This window comes from Heterodontus francisci, chromosome 4 (assembly GCF_036365525.1).
Source record: "Heterodontus francisci isolate sHetFra1 chromosome 4, sHetFra1.hap1, whole genome shotgun sequence".
Taxonomy (NCBI): Eukaryota; Metazoa; Chordata; class Chondrichthyes; order Heterodontiformes; family Heterodontidae; genus Heterodontus; species Heterodontus francisci.
The window spans coordinates 37,814,884-37,840,420 of NC_090374.1; the positions used below are offsets into that span (position 1 = coordinate 37,814,884).

Consider the following 25,537-nt stretch of genomic DNA (forward strand, 5'->3'; position numbering starts at 1 on the left):
GTACATTCTGCACCCTTGCCACCCTCAGTGCTTCCTGCAAGTGCTGTTCAACATGGAGGAGTGCTGACTCATCAGCTGAGGGAGGGCAGCATGTGGTAATCAGGAGGTTTCCTTGCCCATGTTTGACCAAAAGACTTCATGGGGTCTAGAATCAATTTTGAGGACTCCCAGGGGATCTCCCTTCCGACTGTATGCCATTGTGCCACCACCTCTGCTGGGTCTATCCTGCCGGTGGGACAGAACATACCCGGGGATGGTAATGGGGGTGTCTGGGACATTGTCTGTAAAGTATGATGCGGTGAAGTATGACTATGTCAGGCTGTTGCTTGACTACTGTGTGGGACAGCTCTCCCAAATTTCGCACAAGCCCCCAGATGTTAGTAAGGAGGACTTTGCAGGGTCAACCGGGCTGGGTTTGCCGTTGTCATTTCCTGTGCCTAGGTCGATGCCGGGTGGTCCATCCAGTTTCATTCCTTATTGACTTCGTAGTGGTTAGATACAACTGAGTGGCTTGTTAGGCCATTTCAGAGGGCATGTAAAAGTCAACCACATTGCTGTGGGCCTGGAGTCACATGTAGCCCAGACCAGGTAAGGGCAGCAGATTTCCTTCCCTCAAGGACATTAGTGAACCAGATGGATTTTTACAACAATCGACAATGATTTCATGGTCATTATTAGACTAGTTTTTAAATTCAAGATTTTTAATTAATTGAATTCAAGTTCCACCTTCTGCCATGGTGGGATTCGAACCCATGTGCATGCTTGCGTGCGTGCATGTGTACATGTGTGTGTGTGTGTAAGTAAGCTTTAGAAAAGATGAGTGTGGATCGGGTGTCTATTGGATGGGACTCAGCTGTGATGCCTCCTACAGTTGAATATTATTTACTAAACTATAATACCCCAATAGGTATTATGGAAATAGTCACTTTCCATGTTGTCATGTGCAGTCATAGAGTCATTCTGATGTAGGAGGCCAACGGCCCATCGAGTCCATGCTGGCTCTCTGTAGAGCAATCCAGTCAGTCCCATTCCCATGCACTATCCCCGTAGCCCTGCAAGTTCATTTCCCTTAAGTGCCTCCCCAACTTCCTTTTGAAATCATTGATCGTTTCTGGGCAGTGGGTTCCTGGTTATTACCAGTCGTTGCATAAAAAAGTTCTTCCTCACATCCCCCCTGCATCTCTTGCCCAAAACTTTAAATCTGTGTCCCCTAGTCCTTGTACTATCATCTAATGGGAGCAGCTTTTCTTTGTCTACCTTTATCTAACCCTGTCATAATCTTGTACACCTCTATCAAATCGCCCCATAATCTCCTTTGCTCCAAGGAGAACAACCCTAGCTTCTCCAACCTAACCTTGTAGCTAAAATTCCTCATCCCTGGAACCATTCTGGTAAATCTCCTGTTTACCCTCTCAAGGATCCTCACATCCTTCCGAAAGTGAGGTGACCAGAGCTGATGCAATAATCTAGTTGTGGCCTAACCAGAGCTTTATAAAGGCTCAGCATAACCTCCCTGCTTTTGTACTCAATACTCTATTTATGAAGCCCAAGACAAGGCTGAAGCATTTGCAAACATCTTCAGCCAGAAGGGCCTCCTCCTGAGGTCCCCATCATCAGAGATGCCAGACTTCAGCCAGTTCAGTTCACTCCACGTGATATCAACAAACAGCTGAAGGCACTGGATACTGCAAATGTTGTGGACCCTGACAACATCCCAACTGTAGTACTGAAGACTTGTGCTCCAGAACTAGCTTTAGACAAGCTGTTGCTGTACAGCTACAACACTGGCATCTACCAGACAATATGGAAAATTGTCCAGTTTTGTCCTGTATACAAAAAGCAGGACAAATCCAATGCAGTCAATTACCACCCGTAGGTCTACTCCCTATCATCAGCAAACTGATGGAAGGCGTTGCCGACAGTGCTGTCAAGCAGCAGTTACTCAGCAACAAAGTATTCAGCATGGAGCTCGGTGACCAGTGGTGTTCCACAAGGATCTGATCTGGGACCTCTGCTCTTTGTGATTTTTATAAATGACTTGGATGAGGAAGTGGAAGGCTGGGTTAGCAAGTTTGCCGATGACATGAAGGTTGCTGGAGTTGTGGATAGTGTGGAAGGCTGTTGTAGGTTGCAACAGGACATTGACAGGATGCAGAGCTGGGCTGAGAAGTGGCAGTTGGAGTTCAACCTGGAAAAGTGTGAAGTGATTCATTTTGGAAGGTCGAATTTGAATGCAGAATACAGGCTTAAAGACAGGATTCTTGGTAGTGTGGAGGAACAGAGGGATCTTGGGGTCCATGTCCATGGATCGCTCAAAGTTGCCACCCAAGTTGATAGGGTTGTTAAGAAGGCGTATGGTGTGTTGGTTTTCATTAACAGGGGGATTGAGTTTAAGAGCCGCGAGGTTATGCTGCAGCTCTATAAGGCCCTGGTTCGACCACACTTGGAATATTGTGTTCAGTTCTGGTTGCCTCATTATCGGAAGGATGTGGAAGCTTTAGAGAGGGTGCAGAGGAGATTTACCAGGATGCTGCCTGGACTGGAGGGCATGTCTTACGAAGAAAGATTGAGGGAGCTAGGGCTTTTCTCATTGGAGCGAAGAAGGATGAGAGGTGACTTGATAGAGGGGTACAAGATGATGAGAGGCATAGATAGAGTGGATAGTCAGAGACTTTTTCCCAGGGTGGAAGGGGCTATCACCAGGGGGCATAATTTTAAGGTGATTGGAGGAAGGTTTCGGGGAGATGTCAGGGGTAGGTTCTTTACACAGAGAGTGGTGGGTGCGTGGAATGCGCTGCCAGCGGTGGTAGTAGAAGCAGATACATTAGGGACATTTAAGCGACTCTTGGATAGGTACATGGATGATAATAGAATGAAGGGTAGGTAGTTAGTTTGATCTTAGAGTAGGTTAAAGGTTCGGCACAACATCGTGGGCCGAAGGGCCTGTACTGTGCTGTACTGTTCTATGTTCTATGTTCTAATCTGCTCTTTCAGTGCTCCGTTTGGATTCTGTCAGAGCTCTACTTCCAGACCTCATGACTGCATTGGTCTAAACATGGAAAAAGAGCTGAATTCCAGAAGTGACTGCCCTTGCCATCAAGGCAGCATTTGACAGAGTATGGCCTCAAGGAGCCGTAGCAAAACTGGAATCAATAGGAATCAAGGGGAAAATTCTCCACCGGTTGGAATCATGCCTAGTACAAAGGAAGATGGTTCTGGTTGTTGGAGGCCAATCATCTCAGCTCCAGACATCCCTGCAGGAGTTCCTCAGGGTAGTGTCCTAGACCCAACCATCTTCCGCTGCTTCATCAATAACCTTCATTCCAACATAAGGTCTGAAGTGGGGATATTCGCTGATGATTACGCAGTGTTCTGTACCATTCACAAATCCTCAGATACTGAAGCAGTCCGTGTCTGCATGCAGCAAGGCCTGACAGCATTCAGGCTTGGGCTGATAAGTGGCAAGTAACATAGGTACCACACAAATGCTAGGAAATGACCATCTCCAACAAGAGAAAATCTAGCCATCTCCCCTTGACATTCAACAGCATTACCATCACTGAATCCCCCATCATCAACATCCTGGGGGGTTACCATTGACCAGAAACTTAAGTGGACAAGCCATATAAATACTGTGGCTACAAAAACAGGTCAGAGACTGGGAATTCTCCAGTGAATAACTCACCTTCTGACTGTCCACCATCTACAAGACACAAGTCAGGAGTGTGATGGAATACTCTTCACTTGCCTGGATGAGTGCAGCTCCAACACTCAAGAATCTCAACACCATTCAAGATAAAGCAACCAACTTGATTGGCACCCCATCCACCACCCTAAACATTCACTCCCTCCTCCACCAACGCACAGTGGCAGCAGTGTATACCATCTACAAGATGCACTGCAGCAACTCACCAAGGCTCCTTCAGGAGCATCTTCCAAACCCATGACCTCTACCACCTAGAAGTACGGAAGCAGCAGATGAATGGGAACACCACCACCTGCAGGTTCCCCTCCAAGCCATACACAATCCTGACTTGGAAATATATCACCGTTTCTTCACTGTCGCTGGGTCAAAATCCTGGAACTCCTTCCTGAACAGCACTGTGGGTGTACCTACACCAGATGGACTGCGGTTCAAGAAGGCAGCTCACCACCACCTTCTCCAGGGCAATTATGAATGGGCAACAAATGCTGGCCTTGCCAGTGATACTCACAAACCAAAAACAAACAAAAACAACATGCTTTGCTAATTACTCTCTCAATATGTCCTGCTACCATCAAAGATCTATGCATATGAACCCCCTGGTCCCTCTGTCCCTGCACACTCTTTGAAATTGTGCCATTATGTCTCTATTGCCTCTCCCTATCACTTCTTCCAAAATGCATCACCTCACACTTCAGTGTATTAAATTCCATCTGCCACTGTCTTCCCATTCTACAAGCCTATCTATGTCCTGTTGCAGTCGATTGGTATCATCCTCACTGCCACACCTCCAAGGTTGGTATCATAAATTAATAACTTCCCTTCCCGCCTTCCTCCACAATTTAAAGCATGCCTTATTTATTTTTATGTGAAAACTAAACAAGTGCAAAGTTTGATAGGTCGATCATCAGCGAACAATCCTGAACAGATGACTGAAGCTTGTTATAGAGATTCTCAGCCAATACTGAGCCCCACTCAAAGTAAAGGAAAACTGACCTATGTTCTTCCACGTTAGCTTTGTAGTGTTGCAGAGGTGGTTGGTAGGTGACCCCTCAAACACTGTTAAAAATCTCTCCCTCCACCCCCAGCCAACTAGCTCCTCAGCATCTATGTTCAACCATCCTCAAATGGAAGTCATGCTTGTACAATCCAAACTGAGAAACATTTAAAGCAAACTCACAGACCAGTTTTACTGATACTGTAGAATTTACATTGGTATTTATGTTGAGCATCGTTCACATAATACATGTTTGACTTTGCTCTCATTTGAAGCAATAATGGTCATGTCTTCGATTTCACAAACTCCCTGCAGGCAATATTTGATAGAATCCTCCAAGTTGTGACATTCCATTTCCATTTAATGTCTCATCTTGTGACTTAAGGTAACAGCTTTTTACAAAGCGTTGTAGTTATGCCCTGAAACATTAAAAACCTTAAGCTTAGGACGAGAAGAGTTTACTTTGCCCAACGAGCTCATTACAGTTTTTTTATTATTCATGGGATGCAGGCACTGCTAGCAAGGTCAGCATGCATCATTCATTCCCAGTTCTCCTCGAGATACAATGATTGCTCGGCCAGTTAAGAGTCAACCATAGTGCTGTGGGTCTGGGCCATGTACAGACCAGACCAGGCAAAGACAGTCTCCTTGTTGTAATTAAAAGTCATTTTTCATACAATATTTCAAATTGAAATCTACTTCATTTTTTGTCCCCAAAAGTAAATTATCCAGTAATTTTTGTTAAGCAATGTACACAACACAGCAAATTCTGAAACAATTTCAGTCTGATCCAAAAATTTGAATTAAGTGACTTTAAATTAATAGCTGTGGACTGTAGCTGAATCCCTTTAATTTGATGCTGGAGGAATTGTGTTTTAGTTGCTCTGGATAAATGTTCACAGTGTTACGACCCAGTGAGAAAGGGGTCTAGGGTTCCCTTTTAGTCTTCACCTGGTCTTACCGTAACAGGGTTTTATTTTAAACACGCCGGTTTTTTTTTAGCTCCCCCTTGGTGAATCCTTGTTCACCGCTTTCCAATTGAAAGACAAAGAAACCAGCCAAGCAGGTTTTCTTAGGTTTAAAGAAGAAAGATTGAAAATTTTTAAACTTAAACTCTAATTCAGTTAATGCCTACGGATACACGACGCGCCCACGCCAGCATGCGTACAAGATACATACATGCAGATAGAGACAGAAAAGAGCAGAAGAAATAAAGTGGAAAAGTTTGAAGCAATATCTGAAGATGGTTACTGTTCTTCGAGCTTGCTGTAGAGTAGGTGGGTCTTGCTTTTTATTGGGGCCCAGTATTCTTCTTAAACCTTGTTCGATGTAGGGGACTTTTCTCTCTTGAGGTTCATGTCTTTAGTGGATTTGGAGATCTGTGAGGAAGAGATGGGAGCAGACAGGAGAGGTCTTCTCAGTCCAGGATCTAACAGTCTCTCTCTCAAACTGTCTGTACAATTCAAAAAAACTGGTTGCCTAGCAGCTTAATCATGTGATTAGCTGGTTTGACCACCTCTGTTTGTGGATTCGGCCATCTTAGCAGTCATTGTGGAACGTGAGCTTCCTCGCCTTCAATGTCTGGTGATCAAAGTCTGTTGTGGGTTGAATATGTCAGGGAATGGTCCTTTGTCTCCACAAGCACTGTCTGTTAGGATGTAAATATTTTTTCCAGCAACGGCTGATTTGTTTAACAAGTCATTTCATCGCTCCAGCAACAGTTTATAATCAATGTTCAATGACAAAATTAATATGCCTCATTCTTGGCAGGTGGGGTCTGCATGACAACAGTTAAATGTTAATCTGCACTGCATTAGTAACTCTCACTGCTGTACCTTTAGGGGCAAGTTCATACTGATTATTTTCAGAAGATTATAGTTATTTATTTACAGATACCTGTCCTTAAATCATGGCGTAAAATATTAAATTGGATACATATATTTCTGCATGATAATGTACTCACACACATGCAAAATTGTACATGGAGCATTAACTCCTTTTTCCCTGGTACTCATTAAATTGTTGAGAAATATGAAGCAGCCCTGAGTCAGTACTATTAATAACCCACTCATTATTAAACCTAGTTGCCTTGGCTACGATTTTGTCAAAGCGCTATTCTGAAAGACTTTCTCACTTACTTCATCTCTCTCATTTCCAGCCTTTCAGCAAGCACTCTGTCAGTCTCATCTGGGAGCAGTCTGGGGTCACTGACGTCAAGCCGTGGGTCCCTCAACACTTCCAGTAGAGGATCTCTAAACTCGCTCAGTTCCACCGAGCTTTATTACAACCAGTCTGATCAAACACCTGACCTAGACTACCAGTACAAACTGGATTTCATGCTGCACGAAAAAGCCGGCTACAGTCCTTCGGGGCCCATAACCACCATCCATGAAAACGAGGTGGTAAAATCCCACAAAGAGCCACACTATGAGGACTCCGCTGGCTCCTCCGCTTCAGGACATGCTGTGAAATCTTTAGTTGAGCCTCCCAAATCAGTAACCTCATTGTCGTCCAGATCTTCGCTCTCTTCTTTGTCTCCTCCCAGCTCACCACTGGTCTCGGATGCAGTATTTTTGTCTTCAGCACAAGAGTCGCCCTTGCACCACCTCACGACGGACTTCGAAGACTGTGAATTGCACTGTGGTTTTGCAAGTCTTGCCCTCTACAGCAATAGTGACAACCAAATGTTGCTGGAGCCTGAGCAGACCAGCAGGACTGAAACACCTTACCTAAGCATCATGTCTGGGATTCAAAGTGGAACTGGACAGTACCTGAGCGAGACTAAAGACCTTAATGACGAATTGGCAGCTCCTCTTTCTACGCTAAATGAAGGCATTGCAGGTAAGGTAATAAGAATATAATAATTGACTTGGATGTTGGCTCAGTCAATAGCCACTCAAAGTGCTACTGAACCCGAAAGACTAGGAAGGTCCCAGGTTCAATCACAGATCTCAGTTAAGTTAGTTGACCTCAATCACAGGACAGCAGTTGGATTGCTACAAATGGCATCATTATCCAAGGGCAATTGGAAGGGGGCGGGTGTGGTGGGGCAAAGTCAACCTGGTGTTCCCATTGATATCCAGTAATTCCGACTGGAAACTGGGTGTACTTCATCATTGGGTGCAGACAGGATTGGGTTCTGCTGTGATGTACTCCATAGTGAAATACCCTGACAACATTCAGGGCATGAAATTCAGCAGCATAGCACTGCGAAACTATGGCATTTCTCCTCCTGCCCACCTGCACCACTAACGCCTCCAGCGTAGCATCTGTCACTATGGATCCCTCTATCTGCCCTGGTTCAAAAATTTACATTGCAGCAATTTTTTTGTACAGCTTTCCTTTGAGATATAGTCTGCCTTTAGGAAGAGTAGATTGGCTGTACCATGTTGTTAGCACACAAGACTGCTGTGGTCTCCTACTTTGTACAGAGTTCACCAGCAGCATTCAGGAGCAGACAGCAGCACTGGAGGCACACTGGCTAGCATCACAATCATGCAGATGAGGTGGGCACATGAATGTTGCATGTTGGCCATCTCAATCTGAATGGGACCGGGCAGGCCGCGAATCGCAACCCCTGTGCCCAAAAACAGGCTGTCCAATTTCTGTCAACTATCTAGGTTTACACACTAAGATTGACATTCTGGGGAAGATGCAGGAGGGTTTCTGGTGGCTTTAGAACTCAACCCCAGCATGAGTCTGGAATCTCATGAGAAATGGGGAGAAAACAGGGATAAAAAGAGTATAATGACTTATAGAACATAGAACAGTACAGCACAGTACAGGCCCTTCGGCCCACGATGTTGTGCCGAACCTTTAACCTACTCTAAGATCAAACTAACTACCTACCCTTCATTCTACTATCATCCATGTACCTATCCAAGAGTCGCTTAAATGCCCCTAATGTATCTGCTTCTACTACCACCGCTGGCAGCGCATTCCACGCACCCACCACTCTCTGTGTAAAGAACCTACCTCTGACATCTCCCCGAAACCTTCCTCCAATCACCTTAAAATTATGCCCCCTGGTGATAGCCCTTTCCACCCTGGGAAAAAGTCTCTGACTATCCACTCTATCTATGCCTCTCATCATCTTGTACCCCTCTATCAAGTCACCTCTCATCCTTCTTCGCTCCAATGAGAAAAGCCCTAGCTCCCTCAATCTTTCTTCGGAGGATATGCCCTCCAGTCCAGGCAGCATCCTGGTAAATCTCCTCTGCACCCTCCCTAAAGCTTCCACATCCTTCCCATAATGAGGCGACCAGAACTGAACACAATATTCCAAGTGTGGTCGAACCAGGGCCTTATAGAGCTGCAGCATAACCTCGCGGCTCTTAAACTCAATCCCCCTGCTAATGAAAGCCAACACACCATACGCTTTCTTAACAACTCTATCAACTTGGGTGGCAACTTTGAGCGATCTATGGACATGGACCCCAAGATCCCTCTGTTCCTCCACACTACCAAGAATCCTGTCTTTAAGCCTGTATTCCGCATTCAAATTCGACCTTCCAAAATGAATCACTTCACACTTTTCCAGGTTGAACTCCATCTGCCACTTCTCAGCCCAGCTCTGCATCCTGTCAATGTCCTGTTGCAACCTACAACAGCCTTCCACACTATCCACAACTCCAGCAACCTTCGTGTCATCGGCAAACTTGCTAACCCAGCCTTCCACTTCCTCATCCAAGTCATTTATAAAAATCACAAAGAGCAGAGGTCCCAGAACAGATCCTTGTGGAACACCACTGGTCACCGAGCTCCATGCTGAATACTTTCCATCTATTACCACCCTCTGACTTCTATGGGCTAGCCAATTTTGTATCCAGACAGCCAACCTTCCCTGAATCCCATGCCTCCTTACTTTCTGAATGAGCCTACCATGGGGTACCTTATCAAACGCCTTGCTAAAATCCATATACACCACATCCACTGCTCTTCCTTCATCAATATGTTTTGTCACATCTTCAAAGAATTCAATAAGGCTTGTGAGGCATGACCTGCCCCGCACAAAGCCATGCTGACTGTCTCTAATCAAACCATGCTTTTCCAAATAATCATAAATCCTGTCTCTCAGAATCCTCTCCAATAATTTGCCCACTACCGACATAAGACTGACTGGTCTATAATTCCCAGGGTTATCCCTATTCCCTTTCTTGAACAAGGGAACAACATTTGCCACCCTCCAATCATCCGGTACTACTCCAGTAGACAGTGAAGACGCAACGATCATCACCATAGGCGCATCCATCTCTTCCCTCGCTTCCCGTAATATCCTTGGGTATATCCCGTCTGGCCCCGGGGACTTATCTGTCCTCATATCATTCAAAATTTCCAGCACATCCTCCCTCTTAACCTCAACCTGTTCGAGCATATCAGCCTGTTCCACGCTGTCCTCACAAACGACCAGGTCCCTCTCACTAGTGAATACTGAAGCAAAGTATTCATTTAGGACCTCCCCTACCTCCTCCGACTCCAGGCACAAGTTCCCTCCACTATCCCTGATCGGCCCTACCCTCACTCTGGCCATCCTCTTGTTCCTCACATAAGTGTAGAACGCCTTGGGATTTTCCTTAATCCTACCCTAAGCAAAGACTTTTTCATGTCCCCTTCTAGCTCTCCTAAGTCCATTCTTCAGTTCCTTCCTGGCTACCTTGTAACCCTCTAGAGCCCTGTCTGATCCTTGCTTCCTCAACCTTAAGTAAGCTTCCTTCTTCCTCTTGACTAGCTGTTCCACATCTCTTCTCATCCAAGGTTCCTTCACCCTACCATCCCTTCCCTGCCTCATCGGGACAAACCTATCCAGCAGTTGCAGCAAGTGCTCCCTAAACAACCTCCACATTTCTGTCGTGCATTTCCCTGAGAACATCTGTTCCCAATTTATGCTCCCCAGTTCCTGCCGAATAGCATTGTAATTCCCCCTCCCCCAATTAAATATTTTCCCATCCCGTCTGCTCCTGTCCCTCTCCAAGACTATAGTAAAGGTCAGGGAGTTGTGATCACTATCACCGAAATGCTCTCCCACCGAGAGATCTGCCACCTGGCCTGGTTCGTTGCCAAGCAGCAAGTCCAACATAGTCTCCCCTCTAGTCGGCCTATCTACATATTGAGTCAGGAAACCTTCCTGGACACACCTGACAAAAACTGCTCCATCCAAACTATTTGCACTAAGGAGGTTCCGATCAATATTAGGGAAGTTGAAGTCACCCATGACAACAACCCTGTTACTTCTGCACCTTTCCAAAATCTGCCTCCCAATCTGTTCCTCCATGTCTCTGTTGCTATTGGGGGGGTCTATAGAAAACTCCCAACAAAGTGACTGCTCCTTTCCTGTTTCTGACTTCCACCCATAATGACTCAGTAGACAAACCCTCCTCGACGACCTCCCTTTCTGCAGCTGTGATACTATTCCTGATTAACAATGCCACTCCCCCACCTCTTTTAGCTCCCGCCCTATTCCTTTTGAAACAGCTAAACCCCGGAACATCCAACATCCATTCCCGCCCCTGTGATATCCACGTCTCCGTAATGGCCACAACATCGTAGCTCCAAGTACTAATCCATGCACTAAGTTCATCACCCTTATTCCTGACACTTCTTGCGTTAAAATAGACACACTTCAACCCATCATACTGGCTGCAACCCGTCCTTCTTATCCTGAGACAATGTCAGGGGAAACAACCTCAGTGCATCCAACCTGTCAACCCCAGAGGGCTGTAGAAGCTCAGTCATTGAGTATGTTTAAAGCAGAAATTGACAGATTTCTAAATACCAATGACGTAAAGGGATATAGGGATAGTGTGGGAAAAAGGCATTGAAGTGGATGATCAACCATGATCGTACTGAATGGCGGGACAGGCTTGATGGGCTGAATGGCCAACTCCTGCTGCTATATTCCTCTAACCCCAATAAAAATGTTATACATTTCAATGACAACACTTCTCATTCTTCTAAATTCCAGAGAGTATAGACTTATTCTACTCAATCTCTCACCATAAGACCTCTTATCCTCTTATACCAGGAATCAATCTTAGTGAACCTTTGTTGCAAACTCTCTCAGGCAAGTATATCCTTTCTTAGTTAAGAAGACCAAAACTGTAAACAGTACTCCAGTGCACAAAAGCCCTATATAATTGCAGCAAGACACCATAGTGTCATAGAGTCATAAAGTTATACAGCACAGAAACAGGCCCATCGGCCCATCGTGTGTGTGCCAGCCATCAAGCACCTACCTATTCTAATCCCATTTTCCAGCACTTGGCCCGTAGCCTTGTATGCTATGGCGTTTCAAATGCACATCTAAATACTTTCGAAATGTTGTGAGGGTTCCTGCCTCTACCACCCCTTCAGGCAGTGTGTTCCAGATTCCAATCACCCTCTGGGTGAAAAATGTTTCCCCAAATCCCCACTCAACCTCCTGTCCCTTACTTTAAATCTATGCCCCCTGGTTATTGACCCCTCCACTAAGGGAAAAAGTTTCTTCCTATCTATCCTATCAGTGCCCCTCATAATTTTGTATACCTCAATCATGTCCCCCCTCAGCCTTTTCTGCTCTGAGGAAAACAACCCTAGCCTTTTCAGTCTCTCTTCATAGCTGAAATGCTCCAGCCCAGGCAACATCCTGGTGAATCTCCTCTGCACCCTCTCCATTACAATCACATCCTTCCTATAGTGTGGTGCCCAGAACTGTACACAGCTGTGGCCTAACTAGCGTTTTATACAGCTCCATCATATCCTCCCTGCTCTTATATTCTATGCCTCAGCTAATAAAGGCAAATATCCCATATGCCTTCCCAACCACCTCATCTACCTGCGCTGCTGCCTTCAGTGATCTATGGACAAGTACACCAAGGTCCCTCTGACCCTCTGTACTTCCTAGGGCCCTACCATCCATTGTATATTCCCTTGCCTTGTTAGTCCTCCCAAAATGCATCACCTCACACTTCTCAGGATTAAATTCAATTTGCCACTGCTCCGCCCATCTTACCAGCCCATCTATATCGTCCTGTAATCTAAGGCTTTTCTCCTCACTATTTAAGACACCACCAATTTTCATGTCATCTGCAAACTTACTCTTTTATTCCAATTTTCCTTGCAATAAAATCTAACAGACCATTTGCCTTTCGAATTGCTTACCATACCTGCATGTTAACATTCAGTAGTTCATGGACAGGACGCACAAATCCTTCTGTTTACCAATTCCACTAGACTGAGATCAGCTCACACATTCAGCTATATTCATACAACTGACTAAACTGTGATCATTTGAGGCTCATGCATCTCACTATACTGAGGTGAGCCCCATACATCCTGATGGACTGTAAATAGATGAGTTGATTGGGGGAGATTGGAGGAGAGTGAATTTTAGTAAAATAAGGCAGGATCTGTCCAAGGTAGACAGGAAAGAGCTACTTGTCAGGAAATCTACAGAAGAGCAGTGGGGGGCATTCAAAAAGAAAGTGGGGAGGGTACAGGTCCAACATGTTCCCTCTAGGGTAATAGGTAGGAGCAACAAGCCCAGAGAACCATGGATGACCAGAAATATTCAGGGTACGATGAGAAGGAATAGAGAGGCTTTTAGCAAATACAAGGAGAGCAAATCAACGGAAGCATTAGTGGAGTACAGAAAGTGTAGGATGGAGCTTAAGAAAGCAATTAGGAGAGCAAGGAGGGGATATGAGAAAGTTCTGGCTGGTAAAAGTAGGGAAAATCCCAAGATATTCTATAAGTATATCAATGGGAAGAGGATAACCAGGGAAAGAGTAGGACCCATTAGGGACCAAGGGGGAAATTTGTGAGTGGAGCCAGAGGACATTGTTAGGATGTTGAACGAATACTTCACATCTGTCTTCACCCAAGAGAATGAGGATGTAGATGTGGAACTGAGAGAGAGAGACTGTGAGGTTCTTGAGCAAATTGTCATAGGGAGTGACAAGGTATTGGAGGTTTTGGCAGGCTTAAAAGTGGATCCAGGTCCGGATGATTTGTGTCCCAGGATGCTGTGGGAGGTGAGGGTGGAGATTGCAGGGGTTCTGACCCAAATTTTTAATTCCTCTCTGGCCACGGGGGAGGTGCCAGAGGACTGGAGAACAGCTAATGTGGTCCCACTATTTAAGAAAAGTTGTAGAGATAAGCCATGGAACTACAGACCAGTGAGTCTCACGTCAGCAGTAGGGAAACTATTGGAGAAAATTCTGAAGGAGAGAATCTATCACCACTTTTAGAGGCAAAATTTGATTAGGAATAGTCAGCATGGCTTTGTCAGAGGGAGGTCATGCCTAACAAATTTGATTGAATTTTTTGAGCATGTGACCAGGTGTGTAGATGAGGGTAGTGCAGTTGATGTAGTTTACACGGATTTCAGCAAAGCCTTTGACAAGGTCCCACATGGGAGACTTATCAAGAAAGCAAATGCACATGGGATACAGGGTAACTTGATAAGGTGGATTCAAAATTGGCTTATCTGTAGGAGACAGAGAGTGATGACAGACGGCTGTTTGAGTGACTGGAAGCCAGTGTGCAGTGGCGTACCACAGGGATCTGTGCTGGGTCCCCTACTGTTTGTCATTTATATAAACGACATAGATGACTATGTGGGGGGTAGGATCAGTAAGTTCGCGGATGACACAAAGATTGGCCAAGTGGTTAACAGTGAGGTTGAGTGTCTTGGGTTACAGAAAGATATAGATGGGATGGTCAAATGGGCAGAAAAGTGGCAGATGGAATTTAACGCTGAAAAGTGTGAGGAGTAATGTGACACGGAAGTATTCAATGAATGGCCTGACACTGGGAAGTTCTGAGGAACAAAGGGATCTTGACGTGTTTGTCCATAGATCTCTGAAGGCAGAAGGGCAGGTTAATAGGGTGGTGAAAAAGGCATATGGGACACTTGCGTTTATCAATCGAGGCATAGATTACAAAAGCAGGGAGGTCATGTTGGAGTTGTATAAAACTTTGGTAAGGCCACAGCTGGAGTACTGTGTGCAATTCTGGTCGCCACATTATAGGAAGGATGTGATTACACTGGAGAGGGTGCAGAGGCGATTCACCAGGATGTTGCCTGGGATGGAACATTTAAGCTATGAAGAGAGGTTGGATAGGCTTGGGTTGTTTTCGCTGGAGCAGGGAAGACTGAGGGGTGACCTGATCGAGGTGTACAAGATTATGAGGGGCATGGATAGGGTGGATAGGGAGCAGCAGTTCCCCTTCGTTGAAGGGTCAGTTACGAGGGGACACAAGTTTAAGGTGAGGGGCGGGAGGTTTAAGGGGGATTTGAGGAAGAACTTTTTTACCCAGAGGTTGGTGACGGTCTGGAATGCCCTGCCTGGGCGGGTGGTCGATGCAGGTTGCCTCACATCCTTTAAAAAGTACCTGGATGAGCACTTGGCACGTCATAACATTCAAGGCTATGGGCCAAGTGCTGGCAAATGGGATTAGGTAGACAGGTCAGGTGTCTTTAATGCATCGGTGCAGACTCGATGGGCCGAAGAGCCTCTTCTGCACTGTATTATTCTGTGATTCTGTGAGTTGAAACGTGAGAAAAGTGAAGCAAATGCATATGTAATGTGAAAGACCTGACTTCCACAAATGTTCAATTTTTTATCATTTGCCATGTGAAATGGCCACAGCATGACATGGACATGTACTTCACCTCTGCTCTGTTAGCTGCTAATTTGGTACACTGAATGAGATGAGCCAGATAATGTGGGTACATAGTTATATATTCCTCTGGAAGAGACAGATTGAGAATGCTGCAAGTCATCTGAAAAAAATTTAAATGTTCATTGTCAAAGTCAAATGGTTAACATTTGAGGTTTTAAAGCCAATTGCTATTAACATAAAAAGCAGGTCAGAATTGTTGGCTGGGTTATGTTTCTGTCATAATATCAGTCAAGGCATGTTTGAATAGCAGTTTGTGCAGATTAATTAAAAACTTGTGTTTAAACTTAGTTAAAGGGGCTGAGAGCAGCGATAATCTAAACAGGAGACCATTGTAATATTCAGGATGATAAAGGCATGGATGATGAATTCAGCATCAGATGGGTTGAGATAATGGACTATGTTAAAGAGGTGACAGTCTGTGTGATGGAGGGAAATAGATTCAGAAGCTCAGCCCAGCGTTAAACATGATGGCAAATTTGCAAACAGTTTCGTTTAGCTTGAGACAGTGGTCAGGGAAGGAGAATGGAGTTGGTGGCTAGGTTACTAAGTTTGTGACAGGGGTCAAAAGCAAATGCTTTGGTCTTTTAAATGGTTATCTGGAGGAAATTAAATCTAATCTATGACTGGATGTTGGACAAGCAGTCTGACAGCACTGATGTAATGTTGGTTAGGGCCAGTTTGGTGCTGAGCATGGAGTAGAAACCTGATTAGAGAGATACAAACAGAATCATCAGAGAGGTGGCACGGATCTAGGAGGTGACAACACGTTCAAAGACTTAGGAGATGAAAAGCGAAGTTGGAGATGGGGGCATAGTTTACTTGGGTCAATGGTGTTTTTATTGTGTGAAGGAAGTTGGATTTGAAAGGGAAGGAGATGGCACCTGAGGAGAGGGAACCATTTACAATGAGATGTAGCATATGGGGCCAGGAAGAGGAGTTGGGTGGCCAACAGTTTACATAGAATTACCTAGGTTGTACAGCACAGAAACAGGCCATTCAGCCCAACCAGACTATGCTGCTGTTTATTCTCCACTCGAGCCTCTTACCATCCTTCTTCATCTCACTCTATCAGCATTACCCTCTATTCTCTTCTCCTTCATATGCTTATCTAGCTTCCCTTTAAATACGTCGATGCTATTCACCTCAGCCACTCCTTCTAGTAGTGAGTTCCACATTCTCACCTCTCTGGGTAAAGAAGTTTCTTCTGAATTCCCTATTGGATTTCTTGGTGACTAGTGGGAACGATTCTTTTAATGAGAGTTCTGTCTTTTAGTCGTAGACAGCAACCTATTCAGGGTTTTTCGAAGTGAGCCCCACTTTTTTTTAAGTTTATATCTTTGATTTATTAAAGCAGTTAGAAAGCCTGAATGTGCTTATTTTCAATTCGTGTCTTCTGTTTATTCAAATGTTAAAAGTGAAATTGTAGCGCCATCTCTTGACTATAATTAACAGTGCACAGGAACTCAGTCAACACGAGCTCTGCATATTGGTCGAGCAGGAGGCAACCAGCGCAAGCGTCATTAGTGATCGCTTCATTTTAAATTAGGTGAAAGCCCAATTCCTGGGCACCTCCGCATGAGTAGCTGTGTCATACAGATAGCAAGGTCCCAGGTTTGATCCCTGGTCTGTATGAAATTGACTGGTGTCATCCAGTGATACAGTCCCCACCACTTAGAACTTGCCAGCTTATCCCACACAGCCCCTATATCGGTAAAATGATGCTAACCGTTTTCTACCATTTCCCAGCACTCGTGGACACAATAGCTCCCAGAAAAAGTCATCACTTTCTGGTGAGAAAGGGAGAAAAAGTAGTTGGGAGGAGCATGAGGGAAAGGTGCAACTCCCAGGCAGTTGAAAATCACTACCCCAGAAGTGATTCCGATGAGGTTGATGAGATCCGTGCGTTCTCTGTGCAGGTGTTGATTTGCAACGAGGAGCAGTGGGACATCTACTTGAAGAAAAAACAGCATGTGTTTCTGCTGCCGTGTCCGATGAATCTGTTGCTGGAGACAGTGGGGTGTATGAGGCTTCTGTCAAACGGTACGTGCACTTTACCCTGTGTTTGTTTCACTGTAGCTCAAGGATATTGCGTGAAGAGTGGCTAATTTGATGGTTACATGCTGGGGTTTGAAATTCCTATTTGTTCTGTTTTTAGTGCACTGGTATACTATTTGGCTAAGTCATTCTCCAGTTTATCGTAAGCAGAGTGGCAATTTCTAAAGATAAATCCACATGTCACACTATTAACGGCAATCAGGTTTCCACCCCTTTCACAGCACTGAAACGGCCCTTATCAAAGTCACAAATGATACCCATTGTGACTCTGACTGTGGTAAAATAGCATTCCTCATCCTTTTCAACCTGTCTGTCGTCTTTGACACAATTAACCACATCATCCTTCTCCAACGCCTCTCCTCCATTTTCCAGCTGGGACTGCACTCACCTGGTTCCATTTATATCGATCCAGTGTTAGCCAGAGCATTACTTGAAATGGCTTCTCTATCCACTCCCGCAATGTTATCCCTGGAGTCCCACAATGATCTATCCTTGGCCCCCTTCTATTTCTCATCTACAAGCTGCCCCTTGGCAATGTCATGCTGCAGCAACACCACATCTTCCTCCCTTATAGTGGCAAGACTTTCCCTTTCTGGTGGGAATGCATGTCCTGCATAAGCAATGACACCAAAACCAGGACAGTAGAAAACCCACCCTGTATCTGCATCGAAACTTCAGAGGAAAATTCTACCTTCAGGTGCTGAAAAGTCATTTAACTATTGGGGCATGTCTCATCTGAGTCTCATGCTGTTCTCATCGAATGTTCACAAGTTCCCTGGGGTCACTCTTTGTGGTTCAGGAGCACAATGGACGGTATCCACTGAAACATTGATGAAGAAGTGGCTAAGCAACTGTAAAGGGGTATCCCCGAAATCTAGCGCCCCCAGTTGGGAGCCATGCTCACAATGAGTATAGGTCAGAGATAGGGCTGCAACATTGTAGGCCCGATCCTATAACCGGTACTTGCAGTGAGTATGGCTCCCCTCTGGGACTTATTCATTAAATTGCAAGTACTGTTTCTTCCACATCTACGGCACTTAATATAAAATCCAACATATCATTTGTAGCTTTTCTATGTCTCCTATAAGTATATGGGAACATCTTAAACAGAATATGTAAGTGCTTTTTAAACCAAGTCCGTAACCATAACTTATACATAGCTGTGACATATACTGTGGGCAAAATGATCATGTATTTTATGGTGGGTTTTTACTGTTCCCAGCTCTCTTGTTCATCATATTTCATTTACAATTTCCATTAATGTATACTTTACAACTTTGCTGTTAGGCCAAATGAAACTGAAGATGCTATTTATGATGAAGATGAGCCTTCCACAGAAGAGGCAGCTCAAATTCAGATAGGAATGAAGTAAGTGATTTGAAAATAATTAAATCTGCATGATTGAATTTGTGACTCTCAACTTCTTGTTCCTTTTTGTCCTCTTCTCTCCTGTTCTCCCGTAGCTACTTAGTTCTTGCTGGGTTACTGTTCCATAGGTCCAACAGCAAATTGTCCAAGTAGGCCACCATTAATTGTGAGCAGTGAGGGCCTTGTTTGGCAGTGGGGGTTGGGTCATCACAGCCGAGCTTAATACTACATTCTACATTTTTCAATGTTAAAGGCGCTATAGAAATCGAAACTGTTGTATTCACCCAACGCTTACACATATGTACTTTCAGTAGAGATTGATGGATAGCAATGATAAGAGAAAGCCTCTTAACCTAGGGTCACCGAGGGCACTGAACCAGCTGACATGAGTTAACTCAGCACTGGACAGGGAACATGCCTGGTTACTCACCACTTGACATAGTAGCAATTGGTTGGTATTTCTGTGTCAAACTATCTGACTGTTTCTTTTTCTTACTGTGCCCACAACAGGTATGATCCCACCTGTGCAAATTTTATTATAATTATCGTGCAGCTGAGAAATCCAACCCCCCTCCTCGTGCCACCTGGATGCAAGCTGTAAGTAGTATTCTTTGTGAAGAACCAATGTGTGTATTCTTAAGGTAGAGCTGTCAATATTAGGGAACGGTTTGAGTGAGATTAATGATCAAAAAAACTGGCACACTGTGCAATCATCTCTAAATGTGCCTCTTTTGTTTAGTTGAAGGCCTCTCTAATGGTATAATCTTCTCTTCCTCTAGAAGTATCCAGTGGGTCAAGAATTTAAACTTCTCCCTCCAATACCATCCCTTAATATTCATCGGATCAAAATGCTGGAACTCCCTACCTAACAACATCATCTCAAGAGCAACTAGGGATGGGCAAGTGCTGTGCCCTCTCTTTCCCTTACCTGCAACTGCAGGCTGCAGATCCTTCCATGCTGAGCGGCCTTCTATTAGCCTTCCAGCTTTGAGAGCCCACTCACTGTCCTTAATTGGACAGTGTGCCCTCTGGCTACTACTTGGCCAATTCTGGCAAAATTCACTGTCGGGTGCCTGCTTCCAACACAGCGTGGGGTAATTATCCCGATTTGACCCTGACGTCAGGGTCCCAACCCAAAATGCAAATTCCTGCCCAATGTTTCAGGTCAATGACCTTTTGAGTTTTGATGAAAGGTCATTGACCTGAATCATTAACTTATTTACTTTAATGGCATTGGGGTTTGAATCCATGTGACAACTCTGCAAGGCACAATGACTGTGTAATGAAGCTATTTTTGACTGGTGAAATATCAGGCAGGATTTTATCCTGACCTTGGAGACGGGAATGGAGGTGGGAGGGGGGCAAATAAAATGGCAAGCGGTGCCGTTCCCAAAGTTGCCCAGGCCCCCTGCCATTTGTCTGGGGCGGGGAAGAACACAGGCCAGTTGAGGCCCTTAAGTGGCCAATTAAGGGCCTCTTTCCAATTCCACTCCAGTTTTGTAGAGGATGGGGGGCCTGCCACGTGGGGTCGTTTGGGGGAAATCCATGGCACCCGGAGGGGCCCTCCCTGCGGCGATGGCTACCCCCCTCCTCCAGAAAAATTCCCCCCACCCTCACTAATCCTCCTGCCGGCCACCCCATTGCCAGGGCCTGCCCGGCTGTCCCCGTGACCCCAACCCTACTCACCTGTTCTGGGATCTCCGATGTCCTCTACTGCAGGCCTCCTGCAGCACCGGCAGTGGCCACCACTCGTGGTGGCATTATCAATACTACAGAACTGCCAGCCTTCCAATTGTCTGGCAGCTCTGGCGGCAGGAGCTTGTCTCTTAAAGGGGCAGCCTCCCCGATGGCGGGCAGTTAATTGGCTTCCTGCCATTTGATTGCCAAGGTGGTCTGACAGAGGGCCGAGGTGGGTTCTCCCCCCATCTTTCGGCCTGCTGCCATAACCCCCGTCGTTGGAATAAAAAACTGCCCATCAATGGTGTGGGTCAAACCTGGGTCTGAGACCAGTTTGTATCATGTCTCCATTTAACGTGCCCTAACAGGACATGGAGCATCAACACTTTTCCTGTCATTGCTTCTATTTATGTCATTTTACCAAAAAAAAAGCATGGTCACAATGAGAACCAGTGAACAATGTTAACACACATTGTTAAGGTTCACACATGAATAATGACTTTGACAGGGGTAATGGAGGGTAAACTCATCTGTGGAACCCTACCCTCGAGCAGCTTCAGGAGAAAAGTGGAGAGGAAACGTTTTTATAGGGAAAAAACAGGAATGGAAAATTGACCTGTGGACATGCTATGCCAGTTCATCAATGACAAATGCTTTTAATGACTTTTTTTCCCTTTGCTCATCTTATACTATCACTAATTATTAAATCCTTAACAATCTCATTCCTTTATGTAAAAGTTAATCTTGCGATCCTACAGGTACATCAGAGCTGCATTGCTTCCGAGCTCATGTGACTCCAGCAGCCTGTTTCGCACAAAGGTTCATAGTGTTGCAGAGACTCTCATCTTCAATGAGGTATTCAGAGTAGCCATTACACAAGCTGCTTTACATCAGAAGACACTGCGAGTTGATGTTTGCTCCGTGGGGAAGACACAGTTGGAGGATTGTATGGTGAGTGACAAAAAAGCTTTATTAGCACCATTTCGCAGTCATTAAGTAAGGAAACAGACTTGGAGTCTACATTTAAAATCTAAGCAACAGGCTGGTGTTGAAAGAATTATGAGCTAAATTTTACATGCAATGTTTCTATCCACACTGATGCAATACACAGCTCTGCAGGAGAGTACTAAAAAGGGGATGAATTTCTCTGGGTATTTCAGCCCCACACGTCTGCTGTGACTTCAGGGGAAGAGCTGCAGAAGCACTGGGAAAACAGCAGAAAGGGAGCTCTGTGGTTTCTGCTGATGGTAAAGATTGTTTTTTTTTTTAACCTATTCAATTCCATTTTGCCCCACATACTTGTCGATTTTGCGGAGTAGTCTGCCAATTTTGCGTTTTGGATTTTTTTCTCACCAATACATTCCTTCATTATTCTTGCTTGGACCTAATTTATGGTGATGATGGATATTTATTTTTGGCATTCTGAATGTGCTTCAAGATTTTCATGAACAAAAAGAGTTCATGAGCGGTCAGTGAATTCAGGAGCAACATCATCTGAGTTGTTAGATTCATGTGCGTCACCACCCCAGGGCCTAGATGTTTACATCCTTCACCTGTACATGGACGTGTCTTCGTTGCCTCCACTTCCACAAGACAGGCTATCACAAATTGACAGGAGGTCCTTCAGCCAACATCAGAAACAGAGACAACCCTTTCTGTAGAACTGAAGATTACCACAACATGTTACTGAATTCTTCCAACCTACCATCGAGGGCATCTGTCATATCAGCACGCACATTTACAAGCAAGGGGCAACTGCTGTGCTTGCAAGGCGAAACACCTTTATCAATTTTCCTGGGGAAAGGAAACATCACATTCCACTGGGCGACAGAGTTCGAATGAAAGAGTGTGTGCACAGTGTTGTACTCAATACTCCAAATGATCAAATATTTAAAAAGGGAGGTAGACAGATGCAGGGAATTATAGACCAGTCAGCCTGACGTCGGTAGTGGGGAAAATTCTAGAGTCCATTATCAAAGATTTTATAGCAGAGCACTTAGAGAACAGTGGTAGAATCGGGCAGAATCAGCATGGATTTACGAAAGGGAAATCATGCTTGACAAATCTGCTAGAATTCTTCAAGGATCTAACTAGTAGAGTTGATGAGGGGGAGCCAGTGGATGTGGTTTATTTGGACTTTCAGAAGGCTTTCGACAAAGTCCCACATAAGAGATTAGCGTGTAAAATTAAAGCGCATGGGATTGGGGGTAGTGTATTGCAATGGATAGAAAATTGGTTGGCAGACAGGAAACAAAAAGTAGGGATAAATGGGTCTTTTTCCAAATGGCAGGCAGTGACTAGTGGGGTACTGCAGGGATTGGTGCTATGACCCCAGCTATTCACAATATATATTAATAATTTAGATGAGGGAACTAAGTGTAATATCTCCAAATTTGCAGATGACAAAAAACTGGGTGGGAGGGTAAGTTGTGAGGAGGATGCAGAGAGGCTTCAGGGTGATTTGGACAAGTTGAGTGAGTGGGCTAATGCATGGCAGATGCAGTATTTTGTGGATAAATGTGAGGTTATCCACTTTGGTAGCAAAAACAGGACAGCAGATTATTATCTGAACGGCTATAAACTGAGAGAGGGGAATATGCAGCGAGACATGGGTGTTCTCGTACACCAGTCGCTGAAGGTAAGCATGCAGGTCCAACAGGCGGCAAAAAAGGCAAATGGTATGTTGGCCTTCATAGCGAGAGGATTCGAGTACAGGAGCAGGGATGTCTTGCTGCAGTTATACAGGGCCTTGGTGAGGCCACACCTGGAATATTGTGTGCAGTTTTGGTCTCCTTATCTGACGAAGGATGTTCTTGCTATAGAGGGAGTGCAGAGAAGGTTTACCAGTCTGATTCCTGGGATGGCGGGACTGACATATGAGGAGAGATTGAGTTGGTTAGGATTATATTCGCTGGAGTTCAGAAGAATGAGGGGGGATCTCATAGAAACCTATAAAATTGTAACAGGACTTGACAGGGTAGATGCAGGAAGGATGTTCCCGATGGTGGGGGAGTCCAGAACCAGGGGTCATATTCTAAGGATATGGGGTAAACCATTCAGGACTGAGATGAGAAGAAATCTTTTCACCCAGAGAGTGGTGAGCCTGTGGAATTCGCTACCACAGAGAGCAGTTGAGGCCAAGACATTGTATGTTTTCAAAAAGGAGTTAGATATAGCTCTTGGGTCTAAAGGGATCAAAGGATATGGGGAGAAAGTGGGAACAGGTTACTGAGTTGGATGATCAGCCATGAACATAATGAATGGCGGAGCAGGCTTGAAGGGCCGAATGCCCGACTCCTGCTCCTATTTTCTATGTTTCTATGTCATCAAGGAGCAAAACTGGAGTCAATGGGAATCAGCGGGAAAACTCTCCGCTGGTTGGAATCGTACCTAGCGTAAAGGAAGATAGTTGTGGCTGTTGGAGGTCAGTCATCTCAGCTCCAGGACATCACTGCAGGAGTTCCTCAGGGTAGTTTCCTAGGCCCAACCATCTTCAGCTTCTTCATCAATGAACTTCCTTCAGTAATAAGGTCAGAAGTAGGGATTGCACAATGTTCAGCACCATTCATGAATCCTCAGATACTGAAGCAGTCCGTGTAAAAATGCAGCAAGACCTGGACAATATCCAGGCTTGGGCTGATAAGTTGCAAGTGAAAATCGCGCCACACAAGTGCCGGGCAATGACCATCTCCAACAAGAGAGAATCTAACCATCTCCCCTTGACATTCAATGGCATTATGATCACTGAATCCCCTACTATCAAAATGCTGGGGGTTACCATTGACCAGAAACTGAACTGGAGTAGCTATATAAATACCATGGCTACAAGAGCAGGTCAGAGGCTCGGAATCCTGCGGCAAGTAACTCACCTCCTGACTTCCCAAAGCCTGTCCACCATCTACAAGACAGAAGTCAGAAGTGTGATGGAATACTCTCCACTTGCCTGGATGGGTGCAGCTCCAACATCCAAGAAGCTCGACTCCATCCAGGACAAAGCAGCCCACTTGATTGGCACCCCATCCACAAACATTCAATCCCTTCACCACCGACGCACAGTGGCAGCAGTGTGTACCATCTACAAGATGCACTGCAGCAATGCACCAGGGCTACTCAGGCAGCACTTTCCAAACCCACGACCTCTACCACCTAGAAGGACAAGGGCAGCAGATGCGTGGGAGCACCACCACCTGCAAGTTCCCCTCCAAGCCACACACCATCCTGACTTGGAACTATATCACCATTCCTTCACTGTCACTGAGTCAAAATCCTGGAACTCCCTTCCTAACAGCACTATTGGTGTCTCCTACCCCACATGGACTGCAGCAGTTCAAGAAGGCAGCTCACCACCACCTTCTCATGGGCAATTAGGGATGGGTAATAAATGCTGGCGTTTTTCCTCATCTCCCCTCTAATTTTTCTACCAATCACTTTAAATGTATGCCCCCTCGTCACTGACCTCTCTGATAAGGTGAATAAACCCTTTACCTCCACTCTATCCAGGCCCCACAAAATTTTGTGCATTTCAATCAGATCTCCCCTCAGCCTTCGCTGTTCCAAGGAGAGCCCCAGCCTATCCAATCTTTCCTCATAGCTGCATTTTTCCAGTCCTAGCAACATCCTCATAAATCTCCTCTGTACCCTCTCTAGTGCAATTACTTCCTCTCTGTAATGAGGTGACCAGAACTGTAAACAGTATTCAAGTTGTGGCCTAACCAATGAGTTATACAGTTCCAGCATAACCTCCCTGCTCTTTTATTCTACACCTCAGCTAATAAAGGAAAGGATTCCATATGCCTTCTTAACCACCTTATTGATCTGCTCTGCTACCTTCAGGGATCTGTGGACATTCACTCCAAGGTCCCTTACTTCCTCTACACTTCTCAGTATTTTCCCATTAATCATGTATTCCTTTGTCTTATTTAACCTCCCCAAATGCATCAGCTCACACTTCTCCAAGTTGAATTCCATTTGCCACTTTTCTGCTCATCTGACCAGACTATCAATATCTTCCTGCAGCCTCCAGCTATCCTCCTCACTGTCTACCACATGACCAATCTTTGTGTCGTCTGCAAACT

General features: G+C 45.1%; 1 protein-coding gene across 3 annotated transcripts in view; it reads left to right on the forward strand.

Moving 5' to 3' along the window:
• LOC137368963 (protein WWC2-like) overlaps positions 1-25,537 on the forward strand; it is a 271,726-nt gene that overhangs the window by 216,000 nt on the left and 30,189 nt on the right. For all 3 annotated transcript variants that reach the window (XM_068029350.1, XM_068029351.1, XM_068029352.1), the window contains 5 exons: positions 6,859-7,541; positions 17,279-17,402; positions 18,705-18,785; positions 19,296-19,382; positions 21,221-21,413. In XM_068029350.1, the coding sequence (XP_067885451.1) occupies positions 6,859-7,541; positions 17,279-17,402; positions 18,705-18,785; positions 19,296-19,382; positions 21,221-21,413 (1,168 nt within the window). The remainder of the gene's footprint in view (positions 1-6,858; positions 7,542-17,278; positions 17,403-18,704; positions 18,786-19,295; positions 19,383-21,220; positions 21,414-25,537) is intronic.